The sequence below is a fragment of the Mytilus californianus genome, unplaced genomic scaffold (assembly GCF_021869535.1).
Source record: "Mytilus californianus isolate M0D057914Y unplaced genomic scaffold, xbMytCali1.0.p SCAF_5, whole genome shotgun sequence".
NCBI classification, from domain to species: domain Eukaryota; kingdom Metazoa; phylum Mollusca; class Bivalvia; order Mytilida; family Mytilidae; genus Mytilus; species Mytilus californianus.
In genome coordinates, this window is record NW_026262701.1 from 43,253,305 (window position 1) to 43,271,381 (window position 18,077).

General features: G+C 31.3%; 1 protein-coding gene across 2 annotated transcripts; it reads left to right on the forward strand.

Moving 5' to 3' along the window:
• The first annotated feature begins 73 nt into the window (after window positions 1-73).
• On the forward strand, window positions 74-15,347 carry LOC127702231 (programmed cell death protein 6-like). 2 transcript variants are annotated; one of them, XM_052206342.1, is made up of 6 exons: window positions 74-252; window positions 5,129-5,190; window positions 7,170-7,214; window positions 7,625-7,783; window positions 8,968-9,077; window positions 13,230-15,347. In XM_052206342.1, exons 1-6 carry the CDS (start codon window positions 146-148, stop codon window positions 13,329-13,331), a joined length of 585 nt encoding a protein of 194 aa, XP_052062302.1. In that variant the 5' UTR covers window positions 74-145; the 3' UTR covers window positions 13,332-15,347. The 2 variants fall into 2 exon arrangements, with proteins under 2 accessions (XP_052062302.1, XP_052062303.1); XM_052206343.1 differs by lacking the exon at window positions 5,129-5,190 and adding an exon at window positions 5,952-6,013.
• The last annotated feature ends 2,730 nt before the right edge of the window (window positions 15,348-18,077 follow it).

Here is an 18,077-nt window from a genome sequence, read left to right on the forward strand (position 1 = left end):
AGATCTCCAAAAAGCTCGAAGTTTTATTATTAGCGTCAATGATGTGTTTATCAAAATAAAATATTAGTTAACTTTTAGGAAAAATATTTCGACACTGACCAAAATCACAATACGGAACAAGAAAAAATTGTAAAATATTTTGGGAATGGCTTATTACGGTCAACAACAGCAGCCTCCTGCAGGATATTATAATCAACCGGGTGCTCAACCTTCACAGAATGATCCTAATTTTCTATGGGGCGTCTTTCAAAGGTTATTTTAAATCTAACTGATAGTAATAACTTACAAATCACACTGCACTGTCACATAATTTTACGTGACTCAACCTTATTATTTCGAAATCCCTTTACCCTCCATTAACTCATACTTATTCATTATTCTGGTATGCGTTGAAGTCTTTGTTAAAACCACTTCATATTGCTAGTCCTTACTATTTTTTTGGACTTTGAGTCCAGAGTGTTTTCTGTCAATCTGATATCATGGATATGGCTCTCTACTCTAGGTGTGGGTCTCATTGGGGTCTAAGCGTGACGCGGGATTGCCGATTTATTGTAAGCGTGACGCAGGATTGCTGATTTTTTGTAAGCGTGACACGTGAAAGTCAAATTATTGTGCCGTGAAAACAGGGAATGAAGTGTAGCGGGACACGGGAGATTACAAAAAAATGAGAACTGCTTACGTACATAGCAGGGAAGCAAGTTAACTCGTACCATTGTAAACTCGTACCACGTAAACTCGTACCAAAAAAGTTAACTTGTACCAACGTGAACTCGTACCACTGGGAAGTCGTACAAATCAGAACTCGTACCATTAAAAATATATTCAAAAATACGAATGTTTTATGATTTTTTTTTTTGGTAAACTTAATAAAAAAAGTTGAATTACTTGAATTTTATACTAGATTTTATTTTATGATTATTTTTTTTTAAGCTTTATACAAAAAATTAAAATATCTTTGAATTTTATACCAGATTTTAATGAAAACTTAGACAAAAATCAACTTGTTTAATCATATTATTAAATTTTGATTGTTGTTATATTATTTAACAGCTTGGAATTAAATGTATAATGTTTATTATTAAATGAAATTCCTGATTATCAAAACATAAGCTGACATGAGTTGTCTCAAAGCTCACTTTCCTCATAAAATGGGGCATGTTTGTGAGGTTTCTCATAACCACAATGGAAGACGACAATTGTATATGGTGCCACTCTCTGGTTAGACCCCGACAAGAAGCAATAGAGTGTGATGTATGTTCTAAATGGCAACAAATTGGTCATTGTAATTTCAAATTATATACATTTTACAGACTTAAGAGGTATCGAGTGAAATTAAAGTATATATTCATCATTAAACACCATTTGAATGCATTTAAATAAGTTGGTACGAGTTTACAATGGTATGAATTTACCGTGGTACGAGTTTGCATTGGTACGAGTTCTTTTTTAGTGGTACGAGTTGACATTGGTACGAGTTTACAATGGTACGAGATAACTATAATTCCATAGCAGTTAACTGCCAAGTTTTCATGAAGCAAATGCGTGAGATTTGGCCAAAATTGTAAAGATTAAAGAGAAAAAACAATAGATCAAAGGAAAATGCCGCCAAATATGCACGAAAATGCGTGAGTCTCATGCTAATTGCGTGAGACTTGGCAGCCCTGACATACATGACATATCGTAAGCAGGATACAGGAATCTGACAAAACAGGAAGTGGGATCCGGGATCAGTACCCCCCAATGAAACCCTCCTACATGTCCTAGGTTTGGGTACAAACAAGCCAAATTGGTACCTGGTCAATTCAGCACGGTGAAAGGCTAATTAAAGTCATTTCTGCATTTGGTTAGTCAATTTTGCACCAAATATTTTATTTTACATTGGGAGATATTTATTTGAGATATCCTCGATGATTTGAAGTTCGTTACCCTAAGAAGATAAAATCACAACCTTGGAGCAAATATTATCCACTGTGAATGTAAATATCAAAATGTCACTGTTCTGGGGTGTTGAAATTAGTGGGGGTAATTAAAATAATAATACTTAAAGAAGTGATTTTTTGGAAGAAAAAAGAGGTAATTTGATACTCAGAGAAGTGATTTTTTGGAAGAAAATAGAAGTATGATACTTAAACAAGTGATTTTCATGTCATTATCCCAGATTCAGTACAAGGTAATCACCTGACATGACCAGTCATCCTATAAACACAGATGTTGATTCTGATAATTTTTGCACCATAATTAGTCCCTGGATCATTAGTAATGTATATTAAAAGCTACAATAAAATTAAATCACTTAGTCTAGTGATTTATTTGTACTACTTAAATAGGTGATTATTAAAGAAAGACAACTCTTACTTCTAACATTTGTGAACAAATATTACTTGAATCAGTGATTTAGAAATCATTCATTTAATTATATATAAGTAATTCGCCTGACTGATGAATATCTCGATACAAAGAGAAATTGGGACATACTAACTTTTTTATTCTCCCTACAACAATTATTCTAATTTTTACACGTGACTTTCAATGGTCAATTGGAAAATCCAGAATTAAACACCTTAAACACGTTTAAGATAACTGTAACGATGTCATAATGTCATTAATGCTTTAAAGTATTTTTTCATTCAATTTGCATTCATTGGCTCAGGATTAAATCACTTTTACGAGCCAATAATCGGCATGTCTTGTTGTTGTCTCATTGGCACTCATACCACATCTTCTTATATCAATTATCATTGATTCATGTGATTATCAAAACACATCAAATCATTTTCTGATCTTAAAAAATCTGCTCACATACAGAATTTAAAAAATAACACTCTTGGCCTTAAAAAAAGGAAAATGAGTGCCACATAACCTAAAGATAGATGGTGACTCATTGTTTATTGAGATGTCAACAACATTGCTGAAAGGATTTTCCCAAGAATTCAACGAAATTCTAGACATGCTAGGAGAGGAATAAAACAGTAATATTGTAGTTTTCATGGTTTTAATCAAAAACAACAAATTTGCGGGAAACAATATGATGCTCCTCCCTATATTTTACTCAATGTCCTGTGACAAACGAGACCGGAAGAGAGAACAATACAGAAAAGATTTCTGAGCAAATGTGGGAAACTGAAAAAGTTAGAAAAAGTTAACGATTTTGAGAACTTTCATAAGTTTTTTTTTTTTTTCTTATTTGATTGTTTTTCTTAGTCCCCATATAATGCTATCATTTCAGGAGGCAATATTGTTTTCTCTCTCACCTGTGATATTTCTCAACCTACTGAAAGTTTGATAAGGAAACCTGAATTTGCCTGATGGTGCTTCCAATTGTATATGGCACTGTAAAATCAGAATAGAACCCTAAAAAATGTGTTTTTCTGGTTACCAAACTGACCCCAATTTTTGTCGAGCCTGCGACTTCTGTCGCAGAAACCTTGACATAGGGATAGTTATCCGGCAGCGGAGTTATAGGATAACTATATTTGGTATGTGTGTACCTTGCAAGGTCCTCATGCCAGTCAGACAGTTTTCTCTTGACCTTTATAACCTCATTTCTTGGATCAATGAAAAAGGTTAAGTTTTCATGGAAAAGTCCATATCTCAGATACTATAGGCAATAGGTCTACTATATTTGGTGTATGGAATGATTGTAAGGTGTATATGTCCAACTGGCAGGTGTCATCTGACCTTGACCTCATTTTCATGGTTTAGTGCACATGGTTAAAGTTAAGTTTTTGTGTTTTGGTCTGTTTTTCTAATACTGTATGCAATAGGTCAACTTTATTTGGTATATGAATATATTTTATGATGTACATGTCTGTCTGGCATGTTTTATTTGACCTTGACCTCATTTTTACGGTTCATTGCTCAATGTTAATTTTTTGTTTTTTGGTCTGTTTTTCTAATACTATAAGCAATAGGTCAACTACATTTGGTGTATGGAATGATTGTAAGGTGTATATGCCTGTCTGGCAATTATCATCCTACCTTGACCTCATTTTCATGGTTCATTGGTCAATCTTTAGTTTTCCTGGTTTAGTTTGTTTCTTAGATACTACATGCAATAGGTCGACTATATTTAAAGCATGTTATGATTGTAAGGTGTACATGTCTGTCTGCCATGGTTCATCTGACCTTGACCTCATTTTCTTGGATCATGTTAAGTTTATGTGATAGTTTTAGTAAAGCTTTAAATTTAGGACTATCAACATAAAATCAATGATCAGTAAAGAAGGCGATATATTTCAGCGTGTGCACTCTTGTTTAGAATTATACGTTAAATGTACAGTGCATATGTATTTTAATAAAACAATGCTGTTTTGGGTTAAGATATACCCTTTTCATGAGTTAAGCATGTTATAGGTTGCACTTCTGTAAATATAGTGAATGCAATTTCCCATAGGAACACCTATTATGGCTAAAACTGTGCCAATTTTACCATGAAGTTTCGTAAAAAATTATATCTTAGAATGGAAAGGTCACATGCACTACTAATTTTTGCAAAGGTCAAAACTTAGGTCTGTGCATGTGGCATATTTTCCACATTTCTATGCCTCAAACTTCTAAGAGTTTAAACTTAAATCGAAATTCTGTACTACCCCTCGCTTTACTTTGAGTCTTCCTGAGAACTCAATTTGACCGCTATTTAACATGGAGATCATATCTGAGAAACAGTCATGACACTATTTTAATATAACTGCCTGCCGGTAAATAAAACAAAATATATGAATATTAAGTGTCTCCCCAAAAGAGGCTTGGTTTGTGAAACAGCTGTATTTACAAAGTACAACCTACATTTATATAGTATGTAATACAGATGAAATGACAGTAAATTCAGGAAACATAGTCATGATAGTAAAATGGCAAAATTATTCAAAATCTTGACTGACTAGTGAACATGTTTAAAAACAATATAGAACACAACTGGTGCCCAAGAAAGTAATTACACAGTAAATGTGTTTTGTGTTTATCTTCTATCAACATTAAATCTCAGGTGATAGAACGATGAAATTATTATGTATGAAAAAAATGATTACAGAATACAAAGGTAAGAAAACTATTAAAATGCATGTTATGGCCAGTGCAGATTGTGATATTAGCATTTTAAAATGTTAAATGAATATTTTATTTGTTTTAGAGTCGATAAAGACAAAAGTGGTCAAATAAGTGCTAATGAACTAAGCTCTGCTCTGTCCAATGGTAAGTGGTTGGTATTTCCAACCTTGTGATTGCACTAGCTGCCCTAATGTAGCCCAGTGAAGTCTTTTTCATAATTTACAGTTTAACAGGTCATAGAAAAGTTGTCAGAAGTCATTCTCATATACTAGTCAATTATCTCCCCTGTCAAAATATATTTAAATCTATTAAATGAATGAATAAGTCAATAAAAATCCTTTGAATAGGAGCAGTTGTAAAATAATTTCTGATGTTTTTTTTTCCAGTTCCTGAATTAAATATTCAAGATATTGTACAGAAACGTAAAGCTAGTTACTTTGCTCCAAATTGTTTACTGAGAATTAATCCACTGACAGCTTTAGATATATGCATGTAGTAAACTGGAAGTTATGAATTTTTGCATGTAAAATGTACATGTAGCTTTCTTATGTCTGTGGACAGGTTTTTCATGGAAGTTAGATTTCATCTTTCAAATTGCTGTGTTTAATCTATAAATATTTTTGTTACACATTTTTATTTTTATTTTATTTACTGGTATCATGTCTACCAAAAATTTATCTTGTTTTTTGTTGAATTTTTGGAATAAGAAATATTGGCTTTTTTTCGAAATATTGTGCATGATTTTCACAGATCCGTTTGAACATTTGATTATTTCCAAATGAATTTTACTTGTAATGCAAAAACTGTCCACCTCGTGTAATATGTATAAACATGATAAACCTGGGCGTAATTCAGTTTCTGAATAGGAAGATATTAAATAGGATTTTTTTTTATCCTTTTATTAGGATAGATAAAGACAGAAGTGGCTCAATATCAGGAAATGAGCTTCAACAAGCTCTCTCTAATGGTAAGATCTGTGTGACAGGAAATATAGGAAAATATTATAAATTCATAATTATAGTTTTTAAAAATTAATCATAAATTCTTTAAATGATTATTTAGAACTTTTTATTATTGACAAGGATTCAAAATTAATATATAAATCTAGGCACATTGAATACATCTTGCATGAGTACACAACCACTACACTTGTGCCTCTGTTTTTATTTTCTATTCAGTTTTTATTGGCTTGTGTCTATGCCTTTAAGCTTATTTTAGTGCTATGGTCATGATGGTACTTCAAACTTATTTAAGTTTAGCTTTTTTCCAATTTCTTTCAAAATTAAATTTTAATCAGATTGGCTCCTTTCTAATAGACGATTGATACATATGTACTTTTTTATTATGAATCTTATAATTTTCTAAATGAACTTCATCAGCTTATATATTTTTTTATTATATAAAAATATCACAGGTAAGCACAGCTACAAAATGTAGATAGTGAACATGGTGAACAAAACTAGAAACACATCAACTAACCAACACATTTTTCTTTCCATTTTAGGACACGATTGTTTTAACTTAATTTGTATTTAAGATTGAGATGGAAAAAAGTCCAGAAATAATTCTTTCAATCATGCTCTATGCTCAATTGAACATGGGTTGGCATAATATTTGTCAATTTCTTTATATGAAGAACATTTGTGAGGTGTTAAGAGTTGACATATATAATGCCTGCCAATGTTAAAATGAGCATAGAGCATGACACAAGAGAATTATTTCGTCTTGTCAGAAAAGTCAGTACTTTTTTTACGTTAAAGCGAAGATACAAGACACATTTAGAAAGGCAGCCATTTTTATTTGTTGAAGCAAAATCATTATATCAAAAACCAACAGTTTATAAATTATAAAGTGTACAAATACTTGAAACTTACTTTTAAAATTATTTTAGTTAATTCTCTAGCGAGCAAGGCCAACAGAAATCATATTGTGCCTTTCTTTTGTTGTTCACTATGTATACCAGATCATTGTTGATATTAAAATGTAACAAGAAAAATTTACAGTAATACAAACATGACAAATCAATCTGTTTATTGTGTAAAACATTGACTTTTGGTGCATTACTCAATGACAATTTTAATGTTAAATATACATGTATCATATTATTAACATTTATTTTTTAGGAACATGGACACCATTTAATCCAGAAACAGTTCGTCTAATGATAGGTAAAAGACTGTTTACAACCATGAAAGCCAGAAACCAAATTTAACCTGCTTAAACAAGGAACTGTTTTAAAATTGTTTTTTATTTATTCAAAATGTGTCTACCCATGCTAAATCCTGGATCTGCACCTGAGTATATAGAATTTAATGTTGTATAATTGAAGAATACAATGTAAACAAAAAGCATCATTTAACTCAAAAAATCTATCTACCTTCTAATGTTCTCAGGGAAATATGTGGCATTGGGCTTCTATGTATGAACATGATGAAACTTAAAATAGTTGAGATTCTTCATTTTTTGTGACTTCAATATTTTCTGAGGGAAAAACTGATATAGGATCGAATAAGAAACAAAACACTTAGTTATTGAGATACGTGCTCTTTGTAGTCATAACTCTGTTAATTTTTTCTAGGAATGTTTGACAGAGATCGTTCTGGAACCATAAGCTTCCAGGAGTTCCAACAATTATGGAAGTTTGTAACAGATTGGCAGAATTGCTTCCGTACTTATGACAGGGATAACTCTGGAACTATTGATAAAAATGAATTAAAAACAGCTCTTACTGGATTTGGTAAGACTTCAGATATTGATTTAGTTCTTAAATTAAACATAAATCTATTTATACATGTTTATGAACATCGACAATTCACATTGCTCCTGTTACTGTTAACCAAGTGGTAAATCTCACCATCTTTCCATCAAAAATGAATTTATAAGCATAGTAGAATGGGCAAAACTATGGGTGTTGGTACCACATATAGATAATTAGATTACTGTTAACAGGAGGAATGATAATGCAACTTTTTGGCCACTACAAAATCTATGAAACACATGCATCAGATGTTCACAAGACATTAGTCTGTCCTGTATTAGTACAAAAGACTCCACCTAATCAGATATTGGCTAAACAAATATTTAGGCTATAGTAATAAATTATTTCAAAACAGTGAGACCTTTCCTACATCATGTACATGTTTAATGTACATTTTTTGTGTATATGAATATTGGATACAAGAATATACCGGCAAATCAGATAGGAATATTCATGAAAATTTTGTCAAAACCATGCACAATTAGATATTTTCAATGTTCTTCTGACAGGAAATGAATCTGGAAGTACAGGCACTTGTCTCTGAAAAAAACCCTACATACCTTAATATAACACAAGGTACCCAACTTGCTTTCGTTATATTTCAATTCCCGTTTGTTTATCCCACTGAAACTTATTATAATGGTAAATCTACATTAAATTATCTACAAAATAATAGATAACTGATTATTTCAATTTATCAATCATCTTATTTATATGTAGAACAAACAAAGTTTTTGAAGGATTTGAAATTTTTGCAATTTCAGAGACAAAATAATGGCTTTTATCTTATTTATTTGTCTTAAGAAACTACTCTGTATACATGTTAAGGGGGAAATACATTTTTATAATATAATGCGAGGAAAGCATATAGATGAGGAAGTATAATATCAAATCCAAACCTGGAGTTAGCTGCCATAATGAAATCAAACATGTTCAACATTCCAGTTTTGGAAATGCTGCCAGCATCAATTGGAGATTTAATGGTAGAAGACATCTGTTTACCTTCTCCAGTCCCCATCTGGTCAAAATTTATTCACAAGTCCTGCAAATGACTTTATCATGTTTATGAATTTCCAGTCCAAAGTATAAATGTCATCAAAGTTCATAGACAGTCTTGTGATAACACTTGTAACATGTTATCATTGCTTTATATATTTTTGTAGGGTATAGATTATCAGACAGATTTTTTGATATATTGGTAGTGAAGTTTGACAGACAGGGTAGAGGAACAATAGCATTTGATGATTTTGTACAATGCTGTGTAGTCATGCAGGTAAGGGTTTTAAATTAAAAAGTGGCAAAACCTGGAAAGACATTGATCAGTAAAGCAGATTTTTTTCATAACATCCAATGTATACCAAATTTCAACCAGGATGTAGCAATCATATTATGTACTGTTAACTCAGAAATTATTGTCAGGTTTTATTAATGCGAAATTGCAACTGGGTGGGTATCGCAATAATAAGAACTAGCATTCTGATATTTGATACATTTATCTGTATGCAGATTTTCCTGACATCGCAATAATTAATTTCTCATTTTTGTCCATTCTTCAATAAATGCAAGCAATAATAAGGGAATTTACAGTACTCATCAATTACTGTATATAAATTTTTTAAAAAGTAAATTTTTTAATTTATTCTGTAGTTAAACCCCATGTAAACAAAAAAATTTGAGAGGTTTATAGCGATCTCCCAGTATGTTGGTATATCCATCCATCTGTCCATGTGCCTTGTAAGTGCAACTCCTCCTAATCGGCTTAACAGATATTGATAAAGGAATATAATCCTGGTCCTATATTTTTAAGGGGAGGTAAAACTATTACATACTTCAATATTGCAATATGGAGTAATAGACTCTCTTAAGCGAATCATCTCAACAGCTGGTAAGATATTGATGAAACTTTACACAATTGTAAAACACCACTTGGGGATGTGCATAAAGGAACACCATCACAGTACTACTTGTGTAAAGGGAGGTGACATGTTGTAGGTTAATTCACAGTTCTGTTTTAACTTACATATTTTTCTCTTTATATGCAACTTTAAGTTATTTGGAAAGCAACAATGTTAAGGTTTAAGGTTATGATGGTTATAATAAGAAAATTGAAAAATTTACAGAATTTGGTTTTGCCCTTTGATAACTACCCTTAAAAGTTATGTTTTAGTATAACATTTTAATATTTGTTATGATGTTTTATGTATCAGTTTGGGTACTAGATTCATTAATATGATTTAGGTCTACATCCTTGAAATAATTTTCTTAATCTTTACAAATACCATATACAACAAAATGTATTGAAATGTTTTATGTAAACATTTTTTCTATGATTGTTACTTCACAACTGTATCATTATATATTGTATTTTTATACGACCGCAAAAAAATTTTTGTATATTGGTAAGACGTTGGCGTTGTCGTCGTCGTCGTCCGGCGTCGTCGTCCGAAGACACATTAGTTTTCGCACTCTAACTTTAGTTTAAGTGAATGGATCTCAATGAAATTTTACCATAAGGTTCAATACCACAAAAGGAAGGTGGGGATTGATTTTGGAGGTTATGGTACTAACAGTTAAGGAATAAGGGGCCAAAAGGGGCCAAAAATAAGCATTTTTGTAACTTCCAGACATAACTTGTGTGTAAGTGTATGGATCTCTCTGACATTGTACCACAAGGTTCCATATCACAAAGGGAATGCTGGGATTGATTTTGGGGGTAATTGCCTCCAAATTTTAGGAATTAGGGGCCAAAAAGGGGCAAAAAACAAGCATTTTTCTAGTTTCATGACAATAACTTGTTTGTAAGTTTATGGATCTTTATGAAATTGTACTACAAGGTTCCATATCACAAAGGGAAAGCTGGAATTGAGTTTGGGGGTAATTGCCCAAAAAGTTTAGGAATAAGGGGCCAAAAAGGGGCAAAAAATAAGCATTTTTCTAGTTTCCAGACAATAACTTGTGTTCAAGTGTATGGATCTCTCTGAAATTGTACTGCAAGGTACCATACCACAAAGGGAAGGCTGGGATTGATTTTGAGGGTTTTTCCCTCAAAATTTTAGTAATTAGGGGCCATAAAAGGGCAAAAAAAACATTCATTTTTCTAGTTTCAGGACAATAACTTGTGTGTAAGTGTATGGATCTTTATGAAATTATACTGCAAGGTTCCATATCACAAAGGGAAAGCTGGAATTGAGTTTGGGGGTAATTGCCGTAAACGGTTAGGAATTTGGGGCCAAAAAGGGGCCAAAAAACAAGCATTTTTCTAGTTTCCAGACAATAACTTGTGTTCAAGTGTATGAATCTCTCTGAAATTGTACTGCAAGGTACCATACCACAAAGGGAAAGCTGGGATTGAGTTTGGGGGTGATGAATCATAAGGGGGTTCAAAAAATTGGGGGGGGGGGATTTTTTTTTTCCTTTTTTTTCTTTAACATTTTCCATTTTAAATTGGTTATTTCTGATTTATATATAAACAGTCAGGGGTGCTACTTAAACAAGTGATTTCATCATCACTTATTTCAGTGATTTGATAAATTCAGTTATCACCTATTTAAGTGATTTTAGTGTTTTCTTTGATCTTCAAATGCTAATTTCATTGATTTTCCATATTTTCACAATCTTTTCTATAATTTTCCTACATAAATCAATTATCCCCTTTTCTTTGTATATTAATTTCACCAGTGCGCTTGGGCAGTAAGTTAGTGCGCTAAAGCTTTTACAAGTACCCTTGGGAATTTTTCTATAATCAAAAATTCATTAACTACTCTTACTATCAGACAAAGATCAACAATATTAGGTAACCTGATTGGTTTTCTTTAGAGTTAGAATGATCTACTTCAAGGTTATGACCTGATCTACAAACTATTCCAGTTTTTGCATATTTAAAAAAAACTGTAAAAGTGTCAGGCTTATCAAGCAAACAACAATTTCTGCATATACATAGTTGTTTTTTCAATGAAATTGTTGTCTTTTTACCAATAAAAAAATCAAGCTTGTGGGAAAAATATCAAGAAAATGTTATAAACACTTAGTAAAGTGATTACATTTTAACTTCTAAAATTACTAGTTTCAGTGATTTTAAAAAGTCTGTGTGAAAATTTTTAATATTTCACAGCCAAAATCACTCGAGGGAGTGATTCTGAAATCACTTGTTTAAGTAGTACCCCTGACTGATAAAAGCAAATAATAATGATATGGTTTGAATAGGCATACATGTGAACCTCCCGACGGGAGAACAATAATCCCGTTTTCAGGGGTCTCCTCCCGACCTCCCGTTGAAGAGGAAAAAACCCCGTGTATCAGTATGAAATTTTTCATGAATGAAAAATTTCTGCCCAACATATCATCTCAGGCATCTGGTGTAACTGACATTACCTGAAGTTATATTTTACCTGTAAATCAATTAACATGCATAATTATATGGCTTCACTTGTCAGCTTGGGTGTCAAACATACTGGTAATCAACGATTTTTACCTCAGGCTAACTGCCGTTGTGTAACAAAAACTGTGTATTTATTGGGTTACTTCCCTTGATTTATCCTGTTTTAAGTTACTTTCCTTTTAATAATGAAAATTTTTAAAAGAATATAAATAAAATATAAATTGAACAAATAATCATAAAAGGATGGTAATTAAATGATTTTAAATGTCTTAGGACAAATAAAAAAATAATAATTTGAAAATTATTTGAGGATTCTATACTTCCTTTCAAGGCTTAAATTGAAATTTATATAATAACTATGACCCTTATTTTACAGACAGAATGAATTTCTGAGTTTGCAAATGAAAACTATTTGCAAGAGAAAAAAAAAACAAAAAAAAAAACTATTTGCAGATAGTTAAACAAATGTTCTGGTTGCAATGATTGTTTTATAGAATATGAAGTAAAAAATTTAAAGAACATACTGAAAAAAAACAATGTTAGATTGAACATGTAGAATATAAAGATGGAGAAACTTTATAAGTACAAGGGTACTATAAACATAATAAATTGGATGGAAAGTTGAAGAAAACACACTTTAAAAGACCATTTTTACAGCACAAGGTTACATTTACAACAAAATTAATGTCGATTAAAAACCTCCTGATCTGAGTCCTAATCTCCTGACCAAAATTTCCCAATCTCCTGATCTGAGTTTCACAGTCCATCACATGTATGAATAGGTAAATTGAAAATTTTTAAGTTCTTAGACCACTTTCATTCTGTGTCAGAAACCTATGCTGTGTCAAATATTTAATTACAATCCAAATTCAGTGCTGTATCAAGCTTGAATGTTGTGTCCATACTTGCCCCAACTGTTCAGGGTTCGACCTCTGCGGTCGTATCAAGCTGCGCCCCAGCGGAGCATTTTATTCTGTATACCTTTATATTGTTATTAGAGTCAGCATGGTCAGTTGTTTTTAATAATGTATTGCTTGTCTATTTCAGACTTTAACAAGTGCTTTCCGTGCCTATGATACAGACCAAGATGGCTGGATCCAGATTGGCTACGAACAATTTCTTACACTTGTGTTCAACCTCAAATCATAGTTATAACCTATGTCTGAAACATATACAAAGACATTGTCTTGTGTAATACTGCGGTATATAAGCACATTTTTTTTAGGAAACTGTTTAATTTTTATATATTTCTGTGTAATTGTGTCTTTAACTGACTGTCATCATTGGTGCAGTTGTGTAGTTTTGTGTAATTTGTTTACTTGCAAGTTATTTAATTTTTATTGACACTACACAATTATTTAGTGTAATCCTTCTAGTTTAAAGGACTGCTTTCATTTACAATATTTATTATTTCATATGAGTAACAAAATATTATTCTAAGATTAATTATTTTATTAATTTTTCAAATATCTTGTAAGAGATGAAATTCAAGAAATGTTTGTCTATTTGATAAAAAGGACACTTTTCTATGACATGTATCAATATCTAAAACATGAAAAATGTATTTTAAAATAGAGATCTAACTTTGTTTGAAGAATAAATATGTATGCTATAAATTATTCATTTGATGTCATAAAAGACGTAATTTTCAACCTTTGTCCTTATAGATAAAAGCATTAAAATGAAAATGTGATTGATTATACTTACTAATTATATTAATATTTTTATACAAACTCAATATGAATTTAATGAAGACTATTGTAGCAATAATTTTCTTATATATTTTTTTTTGATAGTCATTACAAATCAATTAGGATGCTGGTGTAAAGAAATTAATGTTCAAAGCTATAGCTAACAGTGTTTGATGTAGAAAATAACATTATTGGAAACTCTTCAAATCCCACAATTGGAAACCTGAACACATATCCCTAGTGTCTGTAGTACTGTATAGTATATATCTTCCACCCCTCTTTGTCAAATCCACTTCCTTCCTTGGAAAATAAATGTAGATTATTCATGACCAAATTTGGTAGTTCTTTTATTTCACTACAGCAAGGCAATAATTACTGCAGAATCAAAAATAAATTAGAGTTAATTTTCAAATACACCAAAATTGATTTCTTATTTATACTCGGACAACTTTTTTTTCATAAAGTTTCTAAAACCTTGTGCCCTAAAAAGATTAATGATGAAATGTACACATGGTTTTTAATTAATTGATTTCTCAGTTTTCAGAGTTATCATATGGAATATTGCATCCTCACTATTAAAGGGGCACCTTTTAGCCAAATTTCGTTGTTGTGTATACTGGTAGCTGGAGCAGATTGTAACTATTGGCTTTAATCGTGTGTGTAAATAATTGCAAATTTACAGCAATTATGTTTTATATTATTATGCCCATTTATACTGCTGTTCAAGAATATAAATTTTGTGGAGTAAAACATATTTTGATTATTATAAATATTTTAAAAAAGAATACGTGCTAGGGATCTTACCTTACTTTTAAGCCCTTCATATTGAAGATTATACCTAATTATTCTGCTAGAGGCACATAATAAGCAGTACTAGATGGTTAAATTTTGGAGACTAAATAGGGGTAGTAAAACTGTGTTTAACTAAACAATCTGTAAGGACCTTGATTTTGGAAATGTAGCTTGTTAAAAAGTTAGTAAGTTTTTTTGTTTTTTTAACATTGTAAACATAGACAAAACTGAGAATTCACTATTTCATGCTTAGAAATACACTTGCTTTAATGTTTTTTTCTTATTACTAAAAATATTTAAGTAGATCATAATGTTGGGGACCTGTGTTGTTTTTCAAAAGCAATATTTTCAAAATTGAGAGTTCATTTGAAAACGCAAAATAGTTTGTCACAATGGAAAATATCTTAAAGGACTTAACACTACAGAACCAAGTATATTAGAAAGATTTTCCCTAAGTATATTATTATATGAAATTAATAAATAAATCCATGCACTGAATGTTTGAAAATAATTGTGTAAAAGAGTGTCATTTAGTGCTAGAATTTAAATCAGAAAACTGTTTCTGATATGAGAACTGAGTGCTGTGTAATCAAGAATAAGAATAGTACTACTACTACGGTATATCCTTAAATTATTGCAAAACATTTTTGTATATCTAACTTAATAAATCATCTTACTGCTATGTGTATTTTTCTTATAAACAGAGGTAGAAGATATCAAAGGTGAAATCAAAAACCATTAGTCCAATAAAAACTAGACAAAATTGTGGCAAAAAATAAAACAAAAAACAAACAAAAATGGTTGTCTTAAAAAAATTGTACAAAATACTAAATATAGAGCAAAACAACCCCACTGTAAGGGAGCAACCATTTAACTTCAAGTGGGGGGGTTATGGTTTTATGTCTGAGTCAGATATTTTTTTTTTAGTTTTTCGACGCTATCAAATCAAATTATTATTTTTGTCATCTGCTTGACCACAATATTTTTATCATCAAATTGGGGATCAGAATATTTTTTTAGGAAAAAACTGAAACCCCTCCTTGAAGTTAAATGGTCGACTCGTTCCCTAAACTGATGATGAATTAAGGTGCTCTGGTAGGGTAAATAGTTCCTGCTCCAATGGTAGCACTGGTAGTGGTACTTATTGCAAGTTAAATTTTCTATGCTAAATTGTATTTGGTGATTTCACAATCATTGAAAAGAAGACAGAATTGTGAATATAACAAATGGAACATATCCTTGGTCATTTGTGAGACAGATATCCTATAAGGGTTAACCAGAGCATGATGGCATCTGTTAAAGTTAACTTTTGAAGAGATTACCTCTACTTTGCAATTGGTTCAATAGCTTCCTTGTAAATTGTAATCTGCTATCAAGGAAATCGTCATATATCCTAGGAGATATATACTCTATATGCTGAAATACTGTAACATTGAAATGGAAAGCTGAAATCACCTAGTCTTAAGTTCTAAGACCTTAATTGTCGTAATGTTTGTTATCAACCAGCCTTCAATGTTAATTTATAGATATGAGTCAAGATATGAAACAGATTTATCTGTATGCAGTATCCTTTATTTACATTTTAATGAACCAGTTGCAATCAACATAGTCACAAAACATTGAATTATTGAGTGGAAGGACCGGACCTCATCTAAATAGCGGGATGTAAAGTCAAGGTTGAATCATATTTTTCAAGGGAAGCTCCTGTATGAAGTACAACTCATTTGAATGAAAGAAGTTTGCAGAAGAGGAGCACAGTTGGTTCCCATTAGAATGTCAATTGTCTGCTGAAACATAATTTGTCCTGTATAAAAAAGCTATTTAATTGTATTATAATTCCAAATTAAAAAAAAAAAAAACTATTTAATGGATACAAGGATTTTTTTTCAAACCAGATTTTCAGTGCACACTATTTCATCAATTTCATATTTATTTCTAAACTGGTTGAAATGCTCTTTTGAGAGTTGAAAGTGCAATTGAGGAGATTCTTCAAGCTAGGAAATCAAGCTAGGCGTGTTACAAAACTTCACAGTATCTCGTCGTGACTAGACAGCATCTATGGCACAATTTTAAAAAATATAATTTTTACATCTTTCTGTATTTTACAGTAAACATATAGATACAATCTAGATTTAACCTTTTTTTTTTAGATATCCATATCTTTATTAAACCTTATTAGAATTTTACAAAACTTGGACAGAAGCTTCTTTAAAAACAATAGATGGCTCCATGTACAAAATTTGATGATTTTTCTTCTACGTTTTTCTGTAATGTACTGATCAAGGGATTACGTATTTTTACGTGTCAACATTACACTTTTAACACTGGTAGGCAAGACACTGGATTTCCGCCTTTGTGTAAACAGTTGCTTTAGGGTCTGAAGTATCTGCCTGGCATGTGTCTATTGTTCTTGTGTTTAATTTGATGGTCTTAGTCTATATATTAAGTAGCAGCAGAGACATATAATACATATATGTCTCTGGTAGCAGACATGACTGCATTTTGTCTATTAGATATCACTGTATAAGGTGTACATCTCTAGCTGTCTGACATGATTCGCCTGACCATGACTTCAATTACATTGTTAATTGATTAATGTAATTTAAATAAAACATGAAAACCAAAAGCTTTCATCATCAGTTAAACCGACATTTCAGTGTGGCTACTCCTATAATATTTTACTAAATCTTGAATTCACCAGAATTTGTGATTTTGCTTTTATGCATAACTCAACATAAACGCCATAGTAAAAATATGTTGATTGACTGACTCTTCAATTAAGGATCTTTTTGTGATCAGATTTAATTGAATAATTAAATCGTATATGCTATAAAACGTCCTTAACTATAAATAAAACCTTGTTATTTTCTTCGAATAAACTACCAAAGCAAACTTAGTTTTACATTCATCTAGAAACATGCATATAAGCAGGAAATTGACATCAGTTTTCAATATTGCTTGATTCTTTACCTCCAACGTGTAGTGGGTGGGTTTTTGTTTTCTTCAATAGGCAAGTTGTTCCTTCATTCGTACGTTTTAGAATCCCAGTTAATCAGTGACTTTTGAGAATAACGAAAAGAAGCTATATCTGTAGAAGTGAGACGGGATATATTAAAGGTATATTCACACTCATATAAGTCGAAAACGAACTGACAATACCATTACCGGAAAAAACGAAAAACGACCAAAAACCAATCAACAGGCTGCATAACACAACATAGACAACTAATGACTTACAATGTAGCAAAACGAACCCCATTAAAAAACCGGTCAGTTTTGGTTTCAGGTGCTCCAGAAGGGTTAAAATATCCTGCTCCACATATGACACCCGTCGTGTTACTTCTATAATATATGTTCATTGATAAGTTGTAGGTATATTCTTTCTAAAAAGGTGATGCTGTATCACTATCTC

Coding starts and splice junctions, on each gene's coding strand:
- LOC127702231 (XM_052206342.1), top strand. CDS start 146: ATGGCTTATTACGGTCAACAACAGCAGCCTCCTGCAGGATATTATAAT. Junction 5,191..7,169: donor AAGCTCTGCTCTGTCCAATG/GTAAGTGGTTGG, acceptor TTTATTTTTTAG/GAACATGGACACCATTTAAT. Junction 7,784..8,967: donor AACAGCTCTTACTGGATTTG/GTAAGACTTCAG, acceptor ATATTTTTGTAG/GGTATAGATTATCAGACAGA.